Source organism: Artemia franciscana, chromosome 12 (assembly GCF_032884065.1).
Source record: "Artemia franciscana chromosome 12, ASM3288406v1, whole genome shotgun sequence".
Taxonomy (NCBI): domain Eukaryota; kingdom Metazoa; phylum Arthropoda; class Branchiopoda; order Anostraca; family Artemiidae; genus Artemia; species Artemia franciscana.
Window position 1 is genome coordinate 39,863,358 of NC_088874.1, and position 24,501 is coordinate 39,887,858.

Sequence of the window (24,501 nt, forward strand, 5' to 3'; positions counted from 1 at the left end):
AAAATCCCAAACCCAATCATCATCGCTATCATTTTCAGGTTTTGATATGTTTTGACTCTCGCTTTCCAGGTGGATTTTCATCTAACTGCGCGGTTTTGCGTTCTTTAGCCACAAGCCTGTTTTCTTGCTGTTCTTGTGATTCCTCGGCACGCTTTCTTTTCTTACTTTCTCTATCAGCTGCAAGCCTGTTTCTTGCTGTTCTTGTGATTCCTCGGCACGCTTTCTTTTCTTACTTTCTCTATCAGCAGCAAGTTTTTTGGCATAGACTCTGTGAGCAGCTTCCTCGGCTGTTGCCATTGTAGGTTCTTCAGTCATTTTACAATTAAACATTTTTCCGTGAACGCATGTCTTAAATTACCATTAATGACGTCACCGTCATAGCAAAAATGACGAGAACTAATTTCATGACGTCAGTCGACACAGAAACATGACGTCACCTGATCCACAGACAGACACACAGACAGACAACTTATTTTTATATATATAGTATATATATATATATATATATATATATATACTAGCTGTTGGGGTGGCGCTTCGCGCCACCCCAACACCTAGTTGGTGGGGGCGCTTCGCGCCCCCCCCAAGCCCCCCCCGCGCGCGTTAGTCGTTACGCGCCATAATAGTTACGCGCCATTGTAGTTGTGTCCCTATGTCCCACCTGTGAATATAGATATATATATATATATATATATATATATATATATATATATATATATATATATATATATATATATATATATATATATATATATATATATATATATATATGGTTTTAACTACGTAAACTTGCGAATATACAACATTCTTTGCTGTCCCATTGTCTTTGCATATAAATAGATTGTCAGGTTTACCGACTCTTGAACATGCAACATATAATGGTCCATGGGAAAACAATCTGTATTCAGATCTATACCTCATGATTCTAATGATTGCCCTTGAGCTTTGTTGATGGTGATTGCTAATCGACCATTCCCTGTCCCGGTGTCCCGGTCGTCATTTATATCCCCCTGTTTCCCCGGTGTCCCCGTTGTAGTTGTGTCCCTGTGTCCCGGTCGTCATTTATATTCCCTGTGTCCCCGGTCGTCATTTGTATCCCGGTGTCCCGGTCTGTATATACATTCGTTTTTTAGTTTTGTTTTTCTCCTTTATTTTTTTTCCTTTTTTTTTCTTTTTTAGTTTATTTAGATTTTTAGATTTTTTAGTTTTTTTATTAGTTTTTAGTTTTTTTTTCTTTTTAGTTTTTTTGTAGTTTTTACCTTCTTTTTAGTTTTGTTAATTTTTTTTTTTTACTTATGTCCTGGTCGTCATTTATACTCCCTGTGTCCCGGTGCTTTGTTGATTGCTAATCGAACATTCCTTTTGTCCTGGTCGCTTTCTCTTTGAGTGTCGTCATTTATTTTTTTCTTTTTTAGTTCTTTCCTTTTTTTATTTTTTTTTTTATTTTTTATTTTTTTTAGTTTTTTACTTTTTTTTAGTTTTTTTAGTTTTTTTAGTTTTTTAGCTTTTTTACTTTTTTTATTAGTTTTTAGTTTTTTTTTGTAGTTTTTGCCTTTTTTTTAGTTTTTTTCAGTTTTTTTTAGTTTTTTATTGGTTTTTACCTTTATTTTAGCTTATTTTTCAGTTTTTTCCTTTTTTTTTTAGTTTTTTTTAGTTTTTTTTAGTTTTTTTACCTTTTTTTAGTTTTTTTAGTTTTTTAGCTTTTTTTATTTTTTTTATTAGTTTTTAGTTTTTTTTTGTAGTTTTTGCCTTTTTTTAGTTTTTTTTAGTTTTTTAGCTTTTTTATTAGTTTTTAGTTTTTTTTTGTAGTTTTTGCCTTTTTTTTAGTTTTTTCAGTTTTGACGTCACCTGATCCAGTTTTTTCAGGTGACGTCACCTGATCCACAGATCCACAGATCCACACACAGACAACTTATTTTTATATATATAGATATATAGATAAGGCACCAAACATATAAAAATCACAGGCATACCCATAAATGTTAAACTCGGTACCCCTGGTAATAACACGAACAGCCCAAAACGACAAAAAGTGGACAATGTGTTTTGAATGATACGTTTATCTTCCGTTGGAATCAGACCCTTAGAGCATCAACAGGCTTTATATTCCTTCTTCTCGATTTTGTAGAAAAATCCTGGATCCTCCTCATTTTTTTGAATTAAAGAAAGAACAAAAATGGAAAAACAACGAATGTGAATAGAAGAAAAAAAGTAAAGCAACACTAGGCCAATTTTCGACATGTTTATAGTGACCGAGCGCGTCCTGACTGACCATTAATTTCTACCAATGACCACCATAATCATGCAAATAACAGAACTTTAATTTCCGTTCAAATGAACCCTCTCCCGATGTTCTGGGACTGATCACCCCTGTTCGACCCTGATCGATGTTCGACATGGCCACTCCTTGCAGAAAAAAAATAAATAAAACGTATCCATGATCTTTCTTCTGGCAAAAAAGATAAAAATTTCCACAATTTTGCAAATTTTCGCTTTAAACCTCTACAGTAGGATTCTCTGATACCAAAAAGTGCAAAAAATGTGGACAATGTGCACACAAAACGATAAAAAATGCACAATGTGTTTTGAATTATTCGTTTATCTTTCGTTGGGATCTGTTTTTCAAGAGCATCAACAGGCTTCATATACCTTCTTCTCAATTTTGTAGACAAATCATGAATCCTCCTGTTTCTTATACGATTAAAGAAAGAACAAATGGACAAAGAATGAATCTGAATAGAAGGAAAAAAGATAACCAGCTCTAAGCCAATCTTCGACATGTTTATAGTGACCGAGCGTGTCCTGACTAACCTTTAATTTTTACCAACGACTTGCAGAATCATACAGACATCAGATAGTATAGACGCTCATGGATGAATTGCCAGTGTCACAAATGCAGCTTTATAATATTTATATTATATTTTAAATTATATGTATATATATATTTATATGTGGAAACAACATTTTATTTTATATTATTTTATGATTTATTTATATTTAATCTATAAATATTTATGTATAGATGATATATTTTATTTTCTTTATATTTTACTCTATTTGCATGACAATATTCTGGTGCAAATCCTTCCCCAACTACATTTATGTGTGATTTCCAATTTTCGGTAGAAAGCTTCGAATCCGACCACTTTCTGATTTTCGTCCCCTTTTTTACGTCAATATATAACAGTGCATAATAACATGTTTTGTATTTCAGCATCAAATTAGCCATTTGAGCCATGATTTTTGTTTAAATAAACCCCTCTCTCTCTCTCTCTCTCTCTCTCTCTCTCTCTCTCTCTCTCTCTCCTCTCTCTCTCTCTCTCTCTCTCTCTCTCTCTCTCTCTCTCTCTCTCTCTCTCTCTCTCTCTCTCTCTCTCTCTCTCTCTCTCTCTCTCTCTCTCTCTCTCTCTCTCTCTCTCTCTCTCTCTCTCTCTCTCTCCTCTCTCTCTCTCTCCCTCTCCTCTCTCTCTCTCTCTCTCTCTCTCTCTCTCTCTCTCTCTCTCTCTCTCTCTCTCTCTCTCTCTCTCTCTCTCTCTCTCTCTCTCTCTCTCTCTCTCTCTCTCTCTCTCTTCTGATTGAAGACCGCAAAACTGAGAAACTTCTCACCCTTCACTGGTTCTTAGCTTGATATGCTTATCAGCTAGCAAGAAAATATCAACAAGCATCCTTTCAATGACTTTGCAAACTCTATGCTGATATGCACGCCTGTGAAGTGCTTCTCTCGTATGGAACATCTCATAGATTTCATAAGCATCTTTGTCCCTGGATCGAATTAAAGAAAAATTTTGTATTTCCATTCGTTCTTTGTACGTCTAAGACAAACATTGAATAAAAAGGAGATGAGAGGAAGGGAGGAGGGGAATAGGGAGAGAAAAAGGAAAATAAAAATTGCCTGTAGTTTTATTCATGGTTCTGTTTTACTAAAAAAAATTACGCTTTTTTTCTTTTTTTTCATTTCTAGAGCCTTTATTTGCTTTTAACCTCCTTTAAAGCTTTTCTCTTCCCAAAGTCTTCTTCTGGACCTTGATTTCCTCCGAAGTTCAAAGGAATAATGAGTACTTATTTTATACTAAGAGCCGAAAAGAAGAAACTTGCAATTATTTCAGTCTTTACATTTGACAGAAAGGAGAATTCAAAGCCCATATATTTTACTCCTTATTTTTAAAAACAGTTTTTTAGAGTGTGCATGTAACTGGGTCAACCCAGTTCAATTCAACTCATTTGAATTAAGCCTTGTTCAACCCAGCCCGTGTTTAACTCAACCCTCATTTATCTCAAACCCTGTGCAACTCAGCCTCCTTTAACTCAATCGTATTTAACGCAATTCCATTTTAGCTACAATTATTCAATCCTACCCCTGTTTGACTTATTCAAATTGGCTTAAAAATGAAGATTGAACTAGCGCTGATTAGAAGCTCAAAATCTGTTTCTCGCTTCACTCGCAATTCCGAACTTCTATTGCAATGCCCTAAATTAAAGGTAAAATCTGATATTTTAATAATTTTAAAGGGTTTAAGCTTTAAGTGAAATCAAGCTTCTAAAGGTTGAAGCGGTAAATTTTCTGAAAATACCACTAATTCACTAGCTGAATAACGCAGAATTCGATTTACCATTGAATCCTCTTTCCAAATATAATAATCGCTACCACGCAATTACGCCAAAGCTTCCCTAATGACAGAATATAGCCTTAGGTTATAGACCATACTTTTCTCCTTGGTTTTATGTTTTTTCATACGGTATTATTTGACATTATGAACTAATTGTGTATGAGAAATAAGCATAAAAATACTACCAATCAACAAGATAATCAGAATCTTGTAAATAACCTAGGGCTATATCTAGCCTTTAGGGGGACAGGCACTTAAGACGTATTCGAACAGAAGCAATTATTATATTTAGAAAGAGCATTGAATGGGGAGTCGAAGTTACAGCTACTGCTGCAACTTCGTTGTGAGTTGAACATGGATGAGTTAAACAAGGGTTTAGTTGCATGGGAACCGTGTTTTAACTCGGACCGTTTTGCGATCAATCGACAACTCGAGAAGAATTACCATGGAACTGAGCCCTCGTTTAACTCAACCCTGTTCAAATGAAACCATATACAAATCAACGCACGTGCGACTCAGCCCACATTTAACTCAATTCCATTTATCTCAAACCCCAGAAACTCAATCCCTGTTTAACCCAACCCCTACGCAAGTCAACCCCAGTCAAATCAATTCTTCTAAAATCAACAATACAACTAGAAAATGCAGCTCAGTCTATTTTGTCAAAAGGGGTAAAATATTGTTACGATGCCATTAAAGGAAAAGCCCCGAATGGGCTGATCCCCCGGATGGGAGTTAAGTAAAAAGTAAAATAAAAGACTCGAACGAAGCGGTGTCAATTCATTGGTAAATTCTTATATAAGTGCTTTTTATTTTATGCTGCTTTAATGCCTCCTTATTTCTAAAAAAAAAACAATTTGAATATATAAGACAGGCAATAATAGAGGAATATAATATATAAAACAGCAAAACTTTTTATACCCAGGGTCGGAAAAATCTTGAATTTCATAGTCGGAGCAACAGCTGCAGCTGTTGCTCCGACAAGCCAACTATGGCTCGTACGGCGACGAGCCAACTACGGCCGAAGAGAGCCAACTACGGCCCCTAGTAGGCAAAACCTTGAAAATGCATTAACAAAACCGTTTCGTAATAAAATTTTGCCGTAAACGTTAATTCAGAAATAACAGCAATTATTTCAGTTCGTCTAAAGAGCAAAAGTTTATAGTGTAAACATTTTCCAGGGAATTTTGAATTTTGAAGGAACTTGAAATGCTGATAAGTCTCCTTTTTTTCTGTTTTATTTGTCCAGCACTAACAGGACATTTGGACATTGTAGAAATCTGTTTATGAGCTCAGTCAGTCAAAGCTAATACTCACAAGTGCTTTACATAATTCCGTCATGACAATTCCATTATAAAATGGTGTGTGGCACCAAAAACGTGACTTTGCTATCATTTCTGGAGTGTAATGGCTTGAAAAAATTAACAGTCTACCATTAAAATCTCTATGATCAAAAACACTCGACCAGGTATTTAAAATTTCCGTAATTTTGTTAATTCTATTAATATAATACTTAATTAATTTTGTATATATCAATATTAATTATATATATTATATATATATATATGTTAATCTATATATATAAAAATAAGTTGTCTGTCTGTGGATGTGTGGATGGATGTGTCAGGTGACGTCACCTGAAAAAACTGGATTAGGTGACGTCAAAACTGAAAAAACTAAAAAAAGGCAAAAACTACAAAAAAAACTAAAAACTAATAAAAAAAATAAAAAAGCTAAAAAACTAAAAAAACTATAAAGGTAAAAACCAATAAAAAACTAAAAAAAAACTGAAAAAACTAAAAAAAGGCAAAAACTACAAAAAAAAACTAAAAACTAATAAAAAAAGTAAAAAAGCTAAAAAACTAAAAAAACTAAAAAAACTAAAAAAAGGTAAAAAACTAAAAAAAATAAAAAATAAAAAAAAACTAAAAAAAAGGAAAAAACTGAAAAATAAGCTAAAATAAAGGTAAAAACCAATAAAAAACTAAAAAAAAAAAGGAAAAAACTAATAAATGACGACACTCAAAGAGAAAGCGACCAGGACAAAAAACTAAAAAAAAAGGCAAAAACTACAAAAAAACTAAAAACTAATAAAAAAAATAAAAAAGCTAAAAAACTAAAAAAACTAAAAAAAGGTAAAAAACTAAAAAAACTAAAAACTAAAAAAAAACTAAAAAAGGTAAAAACTAAAAGAACTAAAAAAGAAAAAAATAAATGACGACACTCAAAGAGAAAGCGACCAGGACAAAAGGAATGTTCGATTAGCAATCAACAAAGCACCGGGACACAGTAAGTATAAATGACGACCAGGACACAAGTAAAAAAAAAAATTAACAAAACTAAAAAGAAGGTAAAAACTACAAAAAAACTAAAAAGAAAAAAAAACTAAAAACTAATAAAAAAACTAAAAAATCTAAAAATCTAAATAAACTAAAAAAGAAAAAAAAAGGAAAAAAATAAAGGAGAAAAACAAAACTAAAAAACGAATGTATATACAGACCGGTACACCGGGATACAAATGACGACCGGGACACAGGGAATATAAATAACGACCGGGACACAGGGACACAACTACAACGGGGACACCGGGGGAAACAGGGGGATATAAATGACGACCGGGACAAAAAAACTAAAAAGAAATAAAAACTAAAAACTAATAAAAAAAACTAAAAAATCTAAAAATCTAAATAAGCTAAAAAAGAAAAAAAAAGGAAAAAAATAAAGGAGAAAAACAAAACTAAAAAACGAATGTATATACAGACCGGGACACCGGGATACAAATGATGACCGGGACCCGGGACACAGGGAATATAAATGACGACCGGGACACAGGGACACAACTACAACGGGGACACCGGGGGAAACAGGGGGATAACCTGACAATCTATTTATATGCAAAGACAATGGGACAGCAAAGAATGTTGTATATTCGCAAGTTTTACGTAGTTAAAACCATATATATATATATATATATCTATATTCACAGGTGGGACATAGGGACACAACTACAATGGCGCGTAACTATTATGGCGCGTAACGACTTACGCGCGCGGGGGGGCTTGGGGGGGGCGCGAAGCGCCCCCACCAACTAGGTGTTGGGGTGGCGCGAAGCGCCACCCCAACAGCTAGTTATTATATAAAAATTATTATATATGTATTATAATGAAAAGAGAAATCACCAATGCAACAGCACAAACACATTAAAAAAAAAAGACAAAAGGAGAAAAGGAAGACTGTTTTCCTACATTAGTGATTAATATAGATCAGCACTTGAATGAGGCCTTAACCCTACTCATCCATACAATCACATAGGTCAAACAGCATAGCCATACACAATCAACCATAAAGAATAATCCATGGACAGGCAGTCGTGTCGTCAATAAGTGTAAGTCGTCATTTACCAAACTATAAAAACAGTAAAGACAAATAATTCAGAGGCAACAACCCAACACAAGGGCTCATCAGGAGAATACACACTTGCCTATAGGGTTTCGGCACTTTAAATTATAATACAAATGTATTATATATATAATATTAATTATATATATATAAAGAATTAATATATATTATTTCTATTAAAATTCTTCTAATTCTATTCCCCTTTGCGAAAATTAAAACAAAATGTGGAAAAAAAAGAGTTTGAATAAAACTTCCCTGCTTATGAAAAGGGTTGATTGTAATACGAAACTGATTCATCAATGGTATTTCAATCTGAACAGTAAATTGATTACAAAATAAATTTTCGCTAAATTCAAAAAAGAGCTTGATATCGGATATATTTGCTTTCTTTTTCGTCGAAAATTCAAAATCACGCTTTATAGCAGTGGCTACGTTTATTTCATTGTTTTTTTATTTTTATAAATTGCTCAAAATAAAGGCAGCAATAAATCAAACCAAAATTTGTACCACAAAACCCTTAAAAGGCTTAATTTTACTTTAAGCTTAAACTCTGTAAATTGCTTAAAAATTCAGAGCTGACCTTAAGTTTAAGCATCACAGTATAACTTGGAAACAGCGAGCGAATCGAGGAGCAAATTGTGATTTTCTAATCAGCAGCAAGGTCAAACTTACTCATAGGCCAAACTGAATGAGTGTCGCGTTAAACAGGGGGTGGAATTGAATGGGGTCGAGTTAAATGAGTGTTGGATTGCACAGGGTGAAAGACGGCTCAGTGGAGCGGGGTTGAACTAAGCAGGAGGTGAGTTACATGCACATCCCTAAAAATATTGGGACTTTCTTTCTAACGGCTCCATTACCAAGGGTGACTTTCATGTTTTATGAAAAAGGTTCTTAAGAAGCTTTTATAATAGGTATTTGTTTAAAATGCTAAATTTTGCTATTACATTTCAATCCCTTAGTTCTGAATAAATTAGAAAACAACCCGATACCTAACGAGAATTGCGGACTAAAGTTCAAAGTACCGCAAAATACAAGAACTTAAGAACCAGAAACACTCATATTGATCATTATTCACTTAAATATAAATTACTGTAAGTATTAAGAATTATAGCATATTTTTAATAATTATAATTATTAATAATTATTATATATAATAAGTTTTTAATATCTTATAATATACGGCCTAGTAATACAGAAATCAAAAGCCACTAATTGACTTTACCTTACTTCAATTCTAAAAAAAAGAAAAAAAAAGTGATTATCAGTACCATATTTGACATTTCTACCATTTTTCATATTCTCTATTTTAGCATTTTGTATCGTGACTTTCTTTTTCTGTATCATATTTTATTTGCGTCTACCTGAAACATACTTGACGGCCTTCACCTGGGACATCTATGACCCGAACAAACTGGAGAAGCCTTTCATATCCGAAAGATGTCCTAAGACCAAGAGCGTGGGCATCACGAAGAAAATAGTCCCATTTATCCACATCCACTCCGTTCCTTTTGTTAGCTATTATCTAGACAAAAAAAGAAAAGAAATAGGAAAAAGAAGAGAGATTGAAGAAAAATAGATAGAGAAAGATAAATTTTGATAAAACAAATAACAAGGATGGGAAACACGGGTGAAATTACAATAGATAGAAGAAACTAACTTTGCAGTGGAATGGTATGGGGGGGGGGGCAGGTACATTTTTTGTCATATTTCCAGATTGGAGCATCTAGGATGGCATAAATACGAGCATGTGTAGACGATTTAATCATGCTTCATTAATTTTTCCATTTTCTTTATTTCTTTTTCTGTATCTAACCTTGTTAGAAAATAGGCTGAACTGCATGAAACTCAGAAAAAGACAATGTAGACCTATACTAAACTCTTTTAGATCTTTAAAAGTAAAATAAATAAATAGTATACATGGCCAAGATTGCCTACGTGCGGGCCCAAGACCAAGCACTGCTGGTAGGTTTTAACATAAAAAACATGTGTAGTCAGATCTCAAACTTTAAGAGGGTGTGTCCAGACAACGAGAAAAAGAATTTTAAACATCGTAGGTTCTCTAGGGGGAAATTCTTTCGCACCAAGCCCGGGGAGAATCTACCCTATCCATTTGTGTTCAAGTGTTATCGTATGTGCCATCACTTCGGCCCGCTAACAAATGGTTAGTGACTTGCCAAGACTAGTGAACGTAATAGCTGTTTAAATTTCGACAATACCATTTGTTGTATATGTTAAACAGTCAAATAAATAATACAATTAAACAAAATAATTACAATAACTATTGATTTCTATGCCTACACTTTATCTTAAACTTCGTTCATTTATTTAATTACTAATTGATAAAAAAGTGAATCTTCTTTAAAAAAGTTCGATTTTTCTCTGACATGGTTTCTTGAACCTTTTTAAATTTACAAATATGTATATTTGCACACCATTTTCAAGGAGTCAAACACATTAAAGTCCTTTCTACGTTTTTAAAAATGAAATTATTAACTAAAAAATGTACAAATATATATATATATATATATATATATATAAATATAAATATTGTGGTATTATTGTGGTTGTGGAGCATTGTGGTTGTGTGTATTTTGGCATCCATTAACAGAGGCGTCACTAGCCAAAAAGTGTGTGTGGGGCAATGCAGTTTACCGTTTAAAAAAAGTTTAATTTTTAAAATTTGTATTTTAAATTCTTTTTTAATTACACCTACATTTTTTTAATTTAGCGCCCGCTGCCACCAGAAAAATTTCTAACGGCATTTGGAAGTCTTTTTCATTAGAAACTAATTTTCCAATTTTTACTGATCTTTCCCTATATAGTTGCGTAAGTTTACGCTTCACCTGTTTCAACAATTAGGTTTCATCTTCACTGTCCTTGGTACTTTAACTGTTAGCAGTGCCTATCTGACGAACTGCACCAAAAAAATAAAATGTATACTCTCATGTGAGGATCATAGACCAACTGAATTTTATCGTACAATGAAGCAATGCCCGCTTCAGGTATCCGGGAATCACCGACATTACCAATTATATAGGTAGATATGTTACGCATTACAACTTGTCGCTACTTAAGTACATAGAATTGCTCTTTGGTGTGTGCTTTCAAGTTCTAAATACGATGGCTAAAAAACAAAATATCTTTTGATAGAAATATTTGTACATATTAAGAGTATTCTTTCCTAAGACTTGTCCAAAAATTATGGCCATAAATACCTTTTTTAATGCCCTAAAAATGAAAAAAATATTAAAGAATATAAAAAATTTAAATATATGAAACATAAAAGATGTACTATAAAAAATATAGAAATAAAAAATATAGATATCATAAAAATATATAAATACTAAAGGTAATAGAAATATAAGAAAAAATAAAAAGTATATTGTAAGATATAAACTATGAAATATAGTTTAATTAGCAGCGAAGCCTGTTTGATGTTTAAAAAGTAGAGTTAAGAGAAAGAGTCAAACTTTAGCGTAAAGAGCAGGGCGTTGATGAGGAAGCAACCCCTTTCCCATACGAAGTAATTTTTGTTCGTTTTAGTTTTAATGGCGCTCCTTACTTTGCGTTAAAAAAACTTTTTTTTTTTTTTTAATTGCAAAACAGGAACTAGTTATTATATCAATTTACATCACTAATATATATTGATTTTACAGTAAACTTATTTATGAATGATATATATTTCATATAATGTATGATATATTATATATACGATATGTATATATAATATTATAATATAATTTATATTATGGTATTATGTATGTATGTATATATGTATATGTATATATATATATATATATATATATATATATATATATATATATATATATATATATATATATATATATATATATATATATAATAAATATATATTCAAAAAGTATAGCTGATACATAAAAGCTGATGTGATGTTTTGATTCAGCTTCCCAAAAACCACATGAATCAGTTGAAAAAAACCTTGGTACCAAATTTGTTTTCCTGTTATCCTGTGATGGCTCATTTTTAGATGCCAATTAGTAGAATATAAGCATTATTTCTTATTCTTTGTATAATTTTATTTAAATTCCTTTCTCGGAATTATAAAGCTCTAAATCGTCATAAAAATATATAAATACTAAAGGTAATAGAAATATAAGAAAAAATAAAAAGGATATTGTAAGATATAAACTATGAAATATAGTTTAATTAGCAGCGAAGCCTGTTTGATGTTTAAAAAGTAGAGTTACGAGAAAGAGTCAAACTTTAGCGTAAAGAGCAGGGCGTTGATGAGGAAGCAACCCCTTTCCCATACGAAGTAATTTCTGTTCGTTTTAGTTTTTATGTCGCTCCTTACTTTCCGTTAAAAAAACTTTTTTTTTTAATTGCAAAACAGAAACTAGTTATTATATCAATTTACATCACTAATATATATTGATTTTACAGTAAACTTATTTATGAATGATATATATTTCATATAATATATGATATATTATATATACGATATATAACAGGGGACTTGTCAATAATAAAGCATGACGACCTTCAAATTATAATGAACTAGCTGTTGGGGTGGCGCTTCGCGCCACCCCAACACCTAGTTGGTGGGGGCGCTTCGCGCCCCCCCCCAAGCCCCCCCGCGCGCGTAAGTCGTTACGCGCCATAATAGTTACGCGCCATTGTAGTTGTGTCCCTATGTCCCACCTGTGAATATAGATAGATATATATATATATGGTTTTAACTACGTAAAACTTGCGAATATACAACATTCTTTGCTGTCCCATTGTCTTTGCATATAAATAGATTGTCAGGTTTACCGACTCTTGAACATGCAACATATAATGGTCCATGGGAAAACAATCTGTATTCAGATCTATACCTCATGATTCTAATGATTGCCCTTGAGCTTTGTTGATGGTGATTGCTAATCGACCATTCCCTGTCCCGGTGTCCCGGTCGTCATTTACATCCCCCTGTTTCCTCCGGTGTCCCCGTTGTAGTTGTGTCCCTGTGTCCCGGTCGTCATTTATATTCCCTCTGTCCCGGTCGTCATTTGTATCCCGGTGTACCGGTCTGTATATACATTCGTTTTTTAGTTTTGTTTTTCTCCTTTATTTTTTTCCTTTTTTTTCTTTTTTAGTTTATTTAGATTTTTAGATTTTTTAGTTTTTTTATTAGTTTTTAGTTTTTTTTTCTTTTTAGTTTTTTTGTAGTTTTTACCTTCTTTTTAGTTTTGTTAATTTTTTTTTTTACTTATGTCCTGGTCGTCATTTATACTCCCTATGTCCCGGTGCTTTGTTGATTGCTAATCGAACATTCCTTTTGTCCTGGTCGCTTTCTCTTTGAGTGTCGTCATTTATTTTTTTCTTTTTTAGTTCTTTTAGTTTTTACCTTTTTTAGTTTTTTTTAGTTTTTTAGATGAAAATTTTTTTTAGTTTTTTCCTTTTTTTCTTTTTAGTTTTTTATTGGTTTTTACCTTTATGTTAGCTTATTTTTCAGTTTTTTCCTTTTTTTATTAGTTTTTAGTTTTTTTGTAGTTTTTGCCTTTTTTTAGTTTTTTCAGTTTTTTTTTAGTTTTTTATTGGTTTTTACCTTTATTTTAGCTTATTTTTCAGTTTTTTCCTTTTTTTTAGTTTTTTTTTAGTTTTTAGTTCGTCATTTATATCCCCCTGTTTCCCCCGGTGTCCCCGTTGTAGTTGTGTCCCTGTGTCCCGGTCGTCATTTATATTCCCTCTGTCCCGGTCGTCATTTGTATCCCGGTGTACCGGTCTGTATATACATTCGTTTTTTAGTTTTGTTTTTCTCCTTTATTTTTTCCTTTTTTTTTCTTTTTTAGTTTATTTAGATTTTTAGATTTTTTAGTTTTTTTATTAGTTTTTAGTTTTTTTTTCTTTTTAGTTTTTTTGTAGTTTTTACCTTCTTTTTAGTTTTGTTAATTTTTTTTTTTACTTATGTCCTGGTCGTCATTTATACTCCCTATGTCCCGGTGCTTTGTTGATTGCTAATCGAACATTCCTTTTGTCCTGGTCGCTTTCTCTTTGAGTGTCGTCATTTATTTTTTTCTTTTTTAGTTCTTTTAGTTTTTACCTTTTTTAGTTTTTTTTAGTTTTTTAGATGAAAATTTTTTTTAGTTTTTTCCTTTTTTTCTTTTTAGTTTTTTATTGGTTTTTACCTTTATGTTAGCTTATTTTTCAGTTTTTTCCTTTTTTTATTAGTTTTTAGTTTTTTTGTAGTTTTTGCCTTTTTTTAGTTTTTTCAGTTTTTTTTTTGTTTTTTATTGGTTTTTACCTTTATTTTAGCTTATTTTTCAGTTTTTTCCTTTTTTTTAGTTTTTTTTAGTTTTTAGTTTTTTTAGTTTTTTACCTTTTTTTAGTTTTTTTAGTTTTTTAGCTTTTTTATTTTTTTTATTAGTTTTTAGTTTTTTTTTGTAGTTTTTGCTTATTTTTCAGTTTTTTCCTTTTTTTAGTTTTTTTTATTTTTTATTTTTTTTAGTTTTTTACCTTTTTTTTAGTTTTTTTAGTTTTTTTAGTTTTTTAGCTTTTTTACTTTTTTTATTAGTTTTTAGTTTTTTTTTGTAGTTTTTGCCTTTTTTTAGTTTTTTCAGTTTTTTTTTTAGTTTTTTATTGGTTTTTACCTTTATAGTTTTTTTAGTTTTTTAGCTTTTTTATTTTTTTTATTAGTTTTTAGTTTTTTTTGTAGTTTTTGCCTTTTTTTAGTTTTTTCAGTTTTGACGTCACCTGATCCAGTTTTTTCAGGTGACGTCACCTGATCCATCCACACATCCACAGACAGACAACTTATTTTTATATATATAGATAAAGGGGCTAATTTCCGTCTTTCTCATCATCTGAAACCATCGAATGTTCTTGATGGCTTGGAAAATGATTTTGATTTATTTATTGATAAGTGGTGTAAGAAAGAGAATAAAAATAGAGAGAGTTTTCAAAGTTGGAAGAATTTAATTATTAGTAGAGTAAGAAATAAAATATATTCTAACTTAAGAAATAGTAACACTAAATCATTATTTTATAATGCGAAGATTAAACAAGCAATTGCTAATCTAAAGAATGAATTTGTAATTGTGCCAGTGGATAAAGCTAATAATAATTTTGCCATAATTTGTCAGAAGCTGTATTGTGATATCTTAAAAAGGGAGTTATGCACAACTAATGTTTATGAAAAGGTAAATATAGAGGATGAGAATTTAATTGAAAAGACTGAAGAAATACTTTTTAAAAATTTTAATATTAAAATAAATGACAATGATAAAAAGTTCCCTTTCCTATATTGGACTGTAAAATTTCATAAGAATCCCCCTAAACCACGGTTTATTGCTGGGGCAGCTAAATGTCCAACCCGCATTGCTGCTACTGACCTCTCTTTAATTTTAAAGGAAATTGTAAATAAACTTAAAGCCTATTGTTCTGGTATTAAAAAATTTTCGAATTTTAATCCATATTGGAGTGTTAATAATTCACTGCAGGTGATAGATTCTTTAACAATGGTTTCAGCTAAAAGAATTGAGTCTTTTGATTTTGCGACAATGTATACTAATTTATCACTTAATTTAGTGTTTGATAATTTAAAAACTGATATAAAGAAATCTTTCCTCTTATCTAGTAAAAGGTTCTTGAAAATAGACAGTTATAATAAAAAAGCCATATGGACAAACTGCTTTAATACTACAGTTAACTTGAGATGTTACAGCTTGGATATGATTTTTGAGTTATTGGAATTTGTTTTATACAATACTTATATAAGATTTGGGGGTGATTTGTACAAGCAAATTATGGGAATTCCTATGGGGGGGAATGCCAGCCCATTTATAGCTGACTTGTTTTTAAGTCAACTAGAATATAAATATATGATGGATAAGAATAATCCAATTAATTTAAAACATGCTTTGTCAAATAATAAAAGATATTTAGATGATATTTTGGTCTTAAATTGTAAGGATTTCATTGATATTTCTAAAAATATGTATCCATCAGAGCTTATTCTTGAGCCTAGTCATGGCGCTGGTCATGAAGATCATTTCTTAGATTTAAATATTAATATTTGTGATAATAATAAATTAAGTTTTTAAATGTATAATAAAACGGATGATTTTGATTTTGAAGTGATTAGTTTCCCATTCCCTGAAAGTAATATACACTCAAATATCACATATTCAGCGTTTTTCTCACAGTTACTTCGTTATGCAAGGATTTGTAGTAATTATATTGATTTTAAAAATAGATGTAAAATCTTAAGCCAAAAACTGATATCAAGAGGTTTTTCTGCAAATAAATTAACTTGGCAATTTAAAAAATTTAGTTTTCATTATAACGAACTTTTAAATAAATATCAAAAGAATTATCTAGAAATACTTAAAGAAATTTTTAACTAATTTCGGAGGTTCGAGAAATGTTGTCACAGCGCCATTTATTTTGAATTGTGTTTCTAATTGAGCGGATTTTTTAAAAAATTAGCCACATGGTAAAGATGAATTTTATAATTGTTTAGTTCATTCAGGTTTTTTGTAATGTGTTAATATTTGTGATTTGATAAAATTTATAATATTTAGTTTACCTATTGTTGCTAAAGGGAGGGATATATTAACAAGATAAGCTTGTTTTGGTTTTACTTGGTTGTTTTACATTTGCTGTTTTTTTTTTTTTCATAGGCATGTATTTTGGGGGTGATACCTGACGCGGGGATGCCATGGATATTCTGTGGTAGCCACAACACTGTGCTGGGTAGAGAATTTAGAGTGGCGAAACCCTATAGGCCAGTGTATTCTCCTGATTAGCCCTTATGTTGGGTGTTGCCTCTGAATTATTTTTTCTATTGTTCGGTAAATGACGACTTATACTTATTGACGACATGACTGCCTGTCCATGGATTATTCTTTATGGTTGATTGTGTGTGGCTATGCTGTTTGACCTATGTGATTGTATGGATGAGTAGGGTTAAGGCCTCATTCAAGTGCTGGTCTATATTAATCACTAATTTAGGAAAACAGTCTTCCTTTTCTCCTTCTGTCTCTTTTTTTTTTTTTTTTTTTTTTTTTTTTTTTTTTTTTTTTTTTTTTTTTTTTTTTTTTTTTTTTTTTTTTTTGTGCTGTAGCATTGGTGATTTCTCTTTTCATGATATATATATATATATATATATATATATATATATATATATATATGTATATACATCTGGAATAACTAACAACCTGACTCATATTTGAAAGAGGAGCAGCAGATAGCACAGAATATAACAAAATATTTCAAATCTTTACTAATTTTGTATCGATACCAAAAATTCTCAGACCTCCCCCCCCCCCCAAAAAAAAAAATCTATAACTGAACTTTCCGTTTGGTCTAAAACCCCAAAATTCATAACTGAACTTCCCAACATCCCTAAATAACTACGGACTGACTCTACTCTGTGAAAAGAGTTACAAAGATTCAACTAGAGCGCAAGGGTAAAACTTTCGAAATAGCTGTGACTTCGGAGAGTATAATACTCGAAGTTAAACGTAGTTCGAACATAGTCAACTAGAGTCCAAGGTTCAGGTTCGAATGAGCTCTGTATTTAAATATAAAGACAAAGACTAAAATGCCTTTCCATCATAAAAATAACAACAAGTAAAGTAATAAGAAAACTAGCTATAACAGTGAAATTTGTTGGAACCTAAAGTGAACACTTCGGCTCAATATCCAAGAGTCGTTCTCAGCAAACCACATATAAAAGTCGTATTTTATTGTAAGTCTATTTTATTTAAAAAAAATAAGAAGAGAATAAGTAAGTAAAAATAACACTGAGAGCAAAGAAGAACTATAGAGAATGCCAAATAACTTCATAAGATTAAACAAAATAGCCCCGAGGAGAAGCCCTTATACCAGGAGGAGATGAGCATAATTGGGCTTCCATGTTTGAAAAGAAAAGCAACTTCATTTCACAGCAACATTTTTTATGACGCATAATATGGCAGGTGGGTACCGTGAATGCATTAAAACTTAATTGGGATAGGGAATATTAAAAAAGATTGAACAGGACCCCTAAAATGTTTCATCTGGCTTTAATCTGTTATATATTTAGATCTCCGTTATTTCCATTTATCTAAACGAATTCTCTTACCTCATATAAAAAGGCTTTGTCACTATCTCTTCCTTTATATGGCCAATCATCTCCAATATTTGAATCAGGACCTACGATCAATTCCTTAATGAATATCAAGTCTCTACTAGTGATATCATTTTTGTGAAATAAGTCTTCCAGTTCATTTTTTTTTATGAGAAAGTCGAGCATTTTTATTGAACATTCTTCATGCTGAAATAATAAATGAATTAGAAGAAATGAAAATAAAATACCAAAATGATCTGAGTAAAAAGAAGAGTACTACACATCATAGATCATTTAAGAGCATTGAGGTATGAGCTCTGGCAATATTCTGTGAACAAGAAAACTTGGGTGTTTTCACCCCTCCCCTAAGAAAAAGCCCCTGACCTCTTCTCACAACCCACAGATATAAGCACACCTGTGCATACATTCTTTGGTGTAATATAGTCTATACATATTAGCTTTCAATCATATGATTTTCGTGTTACATAAAGATAGACTAAAAAAGAAGACTAAAGACAAAATTAGAATTGGGAAAAAATTCAAGCTTTAGTATAAAGAGCAAGGTATTAACGAGGGGGCGAAACCCCTCGTATACGTAATAAAAATATATAAGTATAGAAGTTCGCTACGTAAGTTAATTCGTAAGTAACGTATATTTATTACTAACAAGAACGTTCGTAAAAACTTAAAAAGTTCTAGTTGCTTTTTTAAGTAACCAAAAATTTAAGGGCAACTAGGTCTCCTCCCCCACCCCTTTTTTATCGAAATTGTCCGATCAAAACTATGAGAAAGACATTTGACTAGAAAAAATTAATATGTAAATTTGTTTTAATTATTCACGTACGGTGAGCCAAAACCAAAACATATATTAATTCAAAAACACTCAGAAATTAAATAAAAAAACAAGTTTTTTCAACCGAAAGTAAGCAGCGATACTAAAACTTAAAACGAACAAAAATTATGCCGCATATGAAAGGGGTTGTCCCCTACTCGACGCCTCGCTATTTACGCTAAAAATTTTTATTGTTTTAAAAAGTAGAGTGGCGAGAAAGAGTAAAACTCTAAGAGTAAAGAGCGAGGCGTCGAGTAGGGGACAACCTCCCGTACTCCTCTACTACTACTACTCCTCTACTACCCCCCTACTAAGCCATATTTGACCACTGCCATCACTGTAGTTTCCGATATTCTAGTCTTGGTTTGCAGACTTATCTTCCTATTCTTCCAAGCTTGTTTTAACTGCGAAAAAACACCCTAAGCCTTGGCTATTCTAGTTTTAACATCTTCACTGCTCCTACCACCTTTACTAATAATACTCCCAAGGTAAGTGAAGCTGCCCACCTCATCAATCTTTTCGTTACCCAACGTCACCTTTTCGTCTTCACTTATTTCTAGCCTTAGTGACTTAGTCTTCCTAACATTAATTTTCAAACCAATTCTAGCATCTGAACTTGCAAAACCTCTAAAAATTCATTCGTTTTGCTCACACTTTCATCTAATATGCCTAAATCATCAGCACAATCTAAGTCCAGGAGAGTTTTTCCTCCTCGTTTGATTCCGTGGTCTCCAGTTGCCTTTCCTATGCTCCTTAAGACGAAGTCCATCAAAATGATCCATATAAAGGGGGATAGAACACAACCCTGCTTAACTCCTGATTTAATACAATACCAGTTGCTAACCTCATTTCCTACCTTAATCGCAGCAGTATTATTATCGTACATAGCACAAATCACTTTAATATATTTGGAAACTATTTTTTTTGAAACTACTTTTACAAAAAAGGAAGATCGTTGGACCAGCCACTGAAGCCCCCCCCCCCCCTTACTAATATGTTCAACCATGATGGGAATCATATCTTGGCAAATAAGGCTTCAGGTTAATCCGATCTCTCATCATTCCCTATAAAACAACATAAAAGAAAGTAAAAGCACTAAATACCTTCCAAACTGCCTCTGGGTTAGCATTCTCCATAAAATGCTCCCAAAGGTGCGAAAAGGGACCATGTCCCAAATCATGACAAAGACCAGCAATTTGAACACACAAAATGTCTGAATCAGTAATTCCCAGCTCTGGTTGTCTGGATCTGATCTTCTCCAACATTTCTCCTCCAAGGTAACATACACTAAGGTAAAGAAAGATAATAATTCAAGGAATTGTCATAATTAGGTCTCCAGAAAACATCTAGCCCACGAAAAAAACCTTAAAATTGCATGAACACACCTCTTGGTGTGTGAACCCCAAGCGTGTGAAGAGGTGAAGAACCTTGGTGTGAAGAGGTGTTCAAACACCTCTTCAAAAGACTAAATCAATAAATATGGCAAAACGCATAGCTAAACTGAAAGTAAATACGACCTAGCACTAAACTGTTCTCATAATACTTCCCCCAAGATATCACCCCTCTGCATATATTTACTAAAACTATTTTCCCAAGAGAATTCCTCCAGACAAAGGCTAAAACATATAACATTTCAAAGAAAACATACAAAAAATAAAAATAAAAAATGGTAGCTGGCAAATGTATTCCTAGGTCTATTGGCCTTTAAGATAAAGCTATAACTAAGAATATTACTTCTGGCTATATTGCGTTTCTTAAACCACTCTTGGGCTACCCCTAGTTTTTCTTCTTTCTTAGTGTATTCCTAAAATGCCTTTGCCAGATTCTTGAGAAATGAAAGAAGCCCTTCCAAAAATTAGCAGCAAACGTTGAAAAAGTACTCCCTAAAGTATATTTATGAGACTGTTAAATTTGAAAATTAGCAGCTTGCTTTACATCCTTTATATAGCAATAGTTTAGATCCTTCGGAGTCTTCGGCTCAGTATTAAATACCTGGTTTATTAGTATCCCACAACCAAAGAGCAACTGAGATATTTGGATCTTCCAATTGATTCCAAGAGCAGCCAATTCCAACTTTTTTAGATGACTAAAGAACCAGGTATTCAGCACTTGAACCACAGAGCCAACTCTTTAAAACAAGACATTATAAGCACCAAAGAATATGGGCAACTAGGACAAAAAGAGTAGAAACTGGCGCTATTGTTTACAAAACTACCAAGGCAATCAAGAGTTCGATCTTTCTTTGTCATTTTTTGCGGATATTAGTGCCAGTTTCCACTCTTGTAGGTTACACATACATTTTGATAAGTACATTGAATAATACTAAGCAAGAGGTTTGTGGAAAATTAACATTTTCAACTACTAAACAACACGGAATATTTAAATCTATTAAGTTCTCAGATCTGAACCTTTTATGCAATCTTTTTGGTGCTTTGTTTTCTTTTACCTGCTTACCTGCAACTTTTGACAGTTATTTGGCACATGGTTGCTGATGAGTCATATTGTATCTTGTTGGTTTGCTTATTTTAAACATATTTATTTCCATGCTTATTTCATTAAGTTTAGACTTACCCATAAAAAGTTACGAGCCTGCGAAAATTTGCCTCATTTTAGAAAATAGGGGAAAACACCCCCTAAAAGTCATAGAATCTTAACGAAAATCTCACCATCAGATTCAGCGTATCAGAGAACCCTATTGTAGAAGTTTCAAGCTCCTATCTACAAAAATGTGGAATTTTGTATTTTTTGGCAGAAGGCAGATCACGGATGCGTGTTTATTTGTTGTTTTTTTTTTCCCAGGGGTGATCGTATCGACCCAGTGGTCCTAGAATCTTGCTAGAGGGCTCATTCTAACGGAAATGAAAAGTTCTAGTGCCCTTTTTCAGTGACCAAAAAAATTGGAGGGCACCTAGGCCCCCTCCCATGCTAATTATTTTCCCAAAGTCACCGGATCAAAATTCTGAGATAGCCATTCTATTCAGCGAAGTCGAAAATCTTATAACAATGTCTTTGGGGACGACTTACTCCCCCACAGTCCTCGTGGGAGGGGCTACAAGTTACAAACTTTGACCAGTGCTTAAATATAGTAATGGTTATTTGTAAGTGTACAGACGTTTTCAGTTTTTTTTTGTGGTTTGGGGGGGGTGAAAAGAGGGGGATATGTTAGGGGAACTTTCCTTGGAGGAATTTATCATGGGGGAAGAAAATTTCCATGAAGGGAGCGCAGGATTTTCTAGCATTATTTAAAAAAAAAAACAATGAAAAAATAAATATGAAAAGTTTTTTTTCTACTGAAAGTGAGGAGCAGCATTAAAATTTAAAACGAGCAGAAATTATTGCGCATATGAAGGGTTTACCTCCTCGTAATACCTCGCTCTTCACGCTAAAGTATTTTTTTGTAATTTCAACTATTTATTCTACGGCCTTTGTTATTCAAGGGTCATTGTTAAGGATTTGGGACAGAATTTAAGCTTTAGTGTATAGAGCAAGGTATCGACGAGGGGTGAACTCCCTCATATACGCAATAAAACATACGAATATAGAAGTTTGTTACGTAAGTTAATTCGTAAATTACGTATATTTTTTACTAATGAAAATGTTCGTAAAAAAATTAAAAGTTCTAGTTGCCTTTTTAAGTAATCGAAAAATTGGAGGGCAACTAGGCTTCCTCCCTCTCTCCCTTTTTCTCAAAATCTTCCGATTAAAACTATGAGAAAGCCATTTAGCCAAAAAAAAATTAATATACAAATTTCGTTTTAATTATTTATGTGTGGAGAGCCAAGATCAAAACATGCATTAATAAAAAACGTCCAGAAATTAAATGAAAAAAAACGTTTTTAACGTTTAAAAGTTTTTTACCGTTTTAAGAAGTAGAGTTAAGAGAAAGAGTCAAACTTTAGCGTAAAGAGCGGGCCGTTGAGGAGGAAAAGCCCCTTTCATATACGGATTAATTTCTGTTCGTTTTAAGTTTTGATGTCGCTTCTTACTTTCATTTTAAAAAAAAACTTGTTTTTTTTCATTTAGTTTCTATAAAGCAGCGTTCACATGTGTGTCTTGCTAGAATCTTATGTTTAGACACATATCTTGCCAGAAATCAATGTCTAGGGAACTACTGTTCTCAAAAAGAATCCAGTGCTTAGCTAAAACTACATATCTAGTTTCAAATAGATTAAAGTTGTCATCTCTAGCCAATCAAGAGAGCTTATGTAGATAAAACTTTCAAAATTGTAATCCCTGCTTTTACTGTCACAAGACAATGGATGAGACAAGCCAACAATTGCCTGGTACAACTTTCAAAATTGAAATCCCTGCTTTTACTGTCACAAGACAATGGATGAGACAAGCCAACAATTGCCTGGTACAACTTTCAAAATTGAAATCCCTGCTTTTACTGTCACAAGACAATGGATGAGACAAGCCAACAATTGCCTGGTACAACTTTCAAAATTGTAATCCCTGTTTGCCGCCCTATCTCCTTTGTATAAGATTTATGTATATCGTTTCTTGTTTAATAAAGTCAAGTCAGTGTTTACTGTCACAAGACAATGGATGAGACAAGCCAACAATTGCCTTAGTGTGCTTCACTACTATGTCTGGTATTGCATATTTGCCTAAAATGAAAAAAAAAAACAATTAATGAGAAAATGAATGAAATTTTAATTTAAAAATGTAAACACAGATGATGAAAATAGTGGAACTTGACACATTCTGATGTGTCACAATCGAAATCACAATTGAAAATACTAGATTTTGAGTTCTAGAGTCTCGAGCTGGATGCTTAACTGTAGCTTTTCTAGCCAAGCACCAAATTTTACCTATGAAGAGTAGTTGTCTAGACATTGATGTCTGGCAAGACACATTTCTTGACATAGGATTCTAGCTGGACACGCATGTAAATGCTTAAACATACCAAAACATTGTCAACTATTTAAAACACAAATTCTATAATAATGCTTACCCTAATGAATGCTCAAAGCGATTATGGGATGAGCTTGGGAATACCCAATAAGTGCCTCCAAGCTGTTTAATATTTCTTAGCCTTTGAAACTGAGGTGTGTCTATTATGGATACTAAAAGAGGACTCAAGCATATAACACCATGGATGCTATCCTTAAAAACTTTTGAGTCTTGAAATTGTGACATTATTTAATTTCAGAGCTTCCTGCAAAAGAATAAATGATTAGAATGGAAGATAAAAATTTATTTTACTTACCTTCTGACACAAATATGCACAGTAGTAAGCTATGACAAATAAAAAGAAAAAAAAAGAAAAATCGAAAACTGGACTAATTTAATCTAAAGAAATCAAACAGTTTGTGTTAATGAACTGTAGTAAGGAGCTAATAGTAACCAAAACTCAATAGTAACCGAAAATATAAAAAAAACGATGCTTTTTCAATAATGCTGATTTTAAATATATAACTTTCATCAAGTTTAGTCTTACCCATCAAAAGTTAAGAGCCTGAGAAAATTTGCCTCAAATTTTCTCATCGCTTCGCGCCACACCAACAGCTAGTATAAAAATAAGTTGTTTGTTTGTGTGTTGACTGACGTCATGTTTGTGTGTCGACTGACGTCATGTTTGTCGACTG

The 24,501-nt window shown here is 32.3% G+C and overlaps 1 protein-coding gene across 3 annotated transcripts in view; it reads right to left on the reverse strand.

Annotated features, from left to right (window-relative positions):
* The window catches only part of LOC136034118 (deoxynucleoside triphosphate triphosphohydrolase SAMHD1-like), a 69,435-nt gene that overhangs the window by 19,213 nt on the left and 25,721 nt on the right, over positions 1–24,501 (reverse strand). The window contains exons 2-6 of one of the 3 annotated variants that reach the window (XM_065715265.1): positions 23,868–24,071; positions 20,014–20,197; positions 18,094–18,285; positions 9,368–9,528; positions 3,607–3,762 (exon numbers count right to left, since the gene is read on the reverse strand). In XM_065715265.1, coding sequence (XP_065571337.1) covers positions 3,607–3,762; positions 9,368–9,528; positions 18,094–18,285; positions 20,014–20,197; positions 23,868–24,052 — 878 coding nt within the window. In that variant the 5' untranslated portion in view covers positions 24,053–24,071. The remainder of the gene's footprint in view (positions 1–3,606; positions 3,763–9,367; positions 9,529–18,093; positions 18,286–20,013; positions 20,198–23,867; positions 24,072–24,501) is intronic. The other 2 variants (XM_065715266.1, XM_065715267.1) reach the window with 2 other exon arrangements.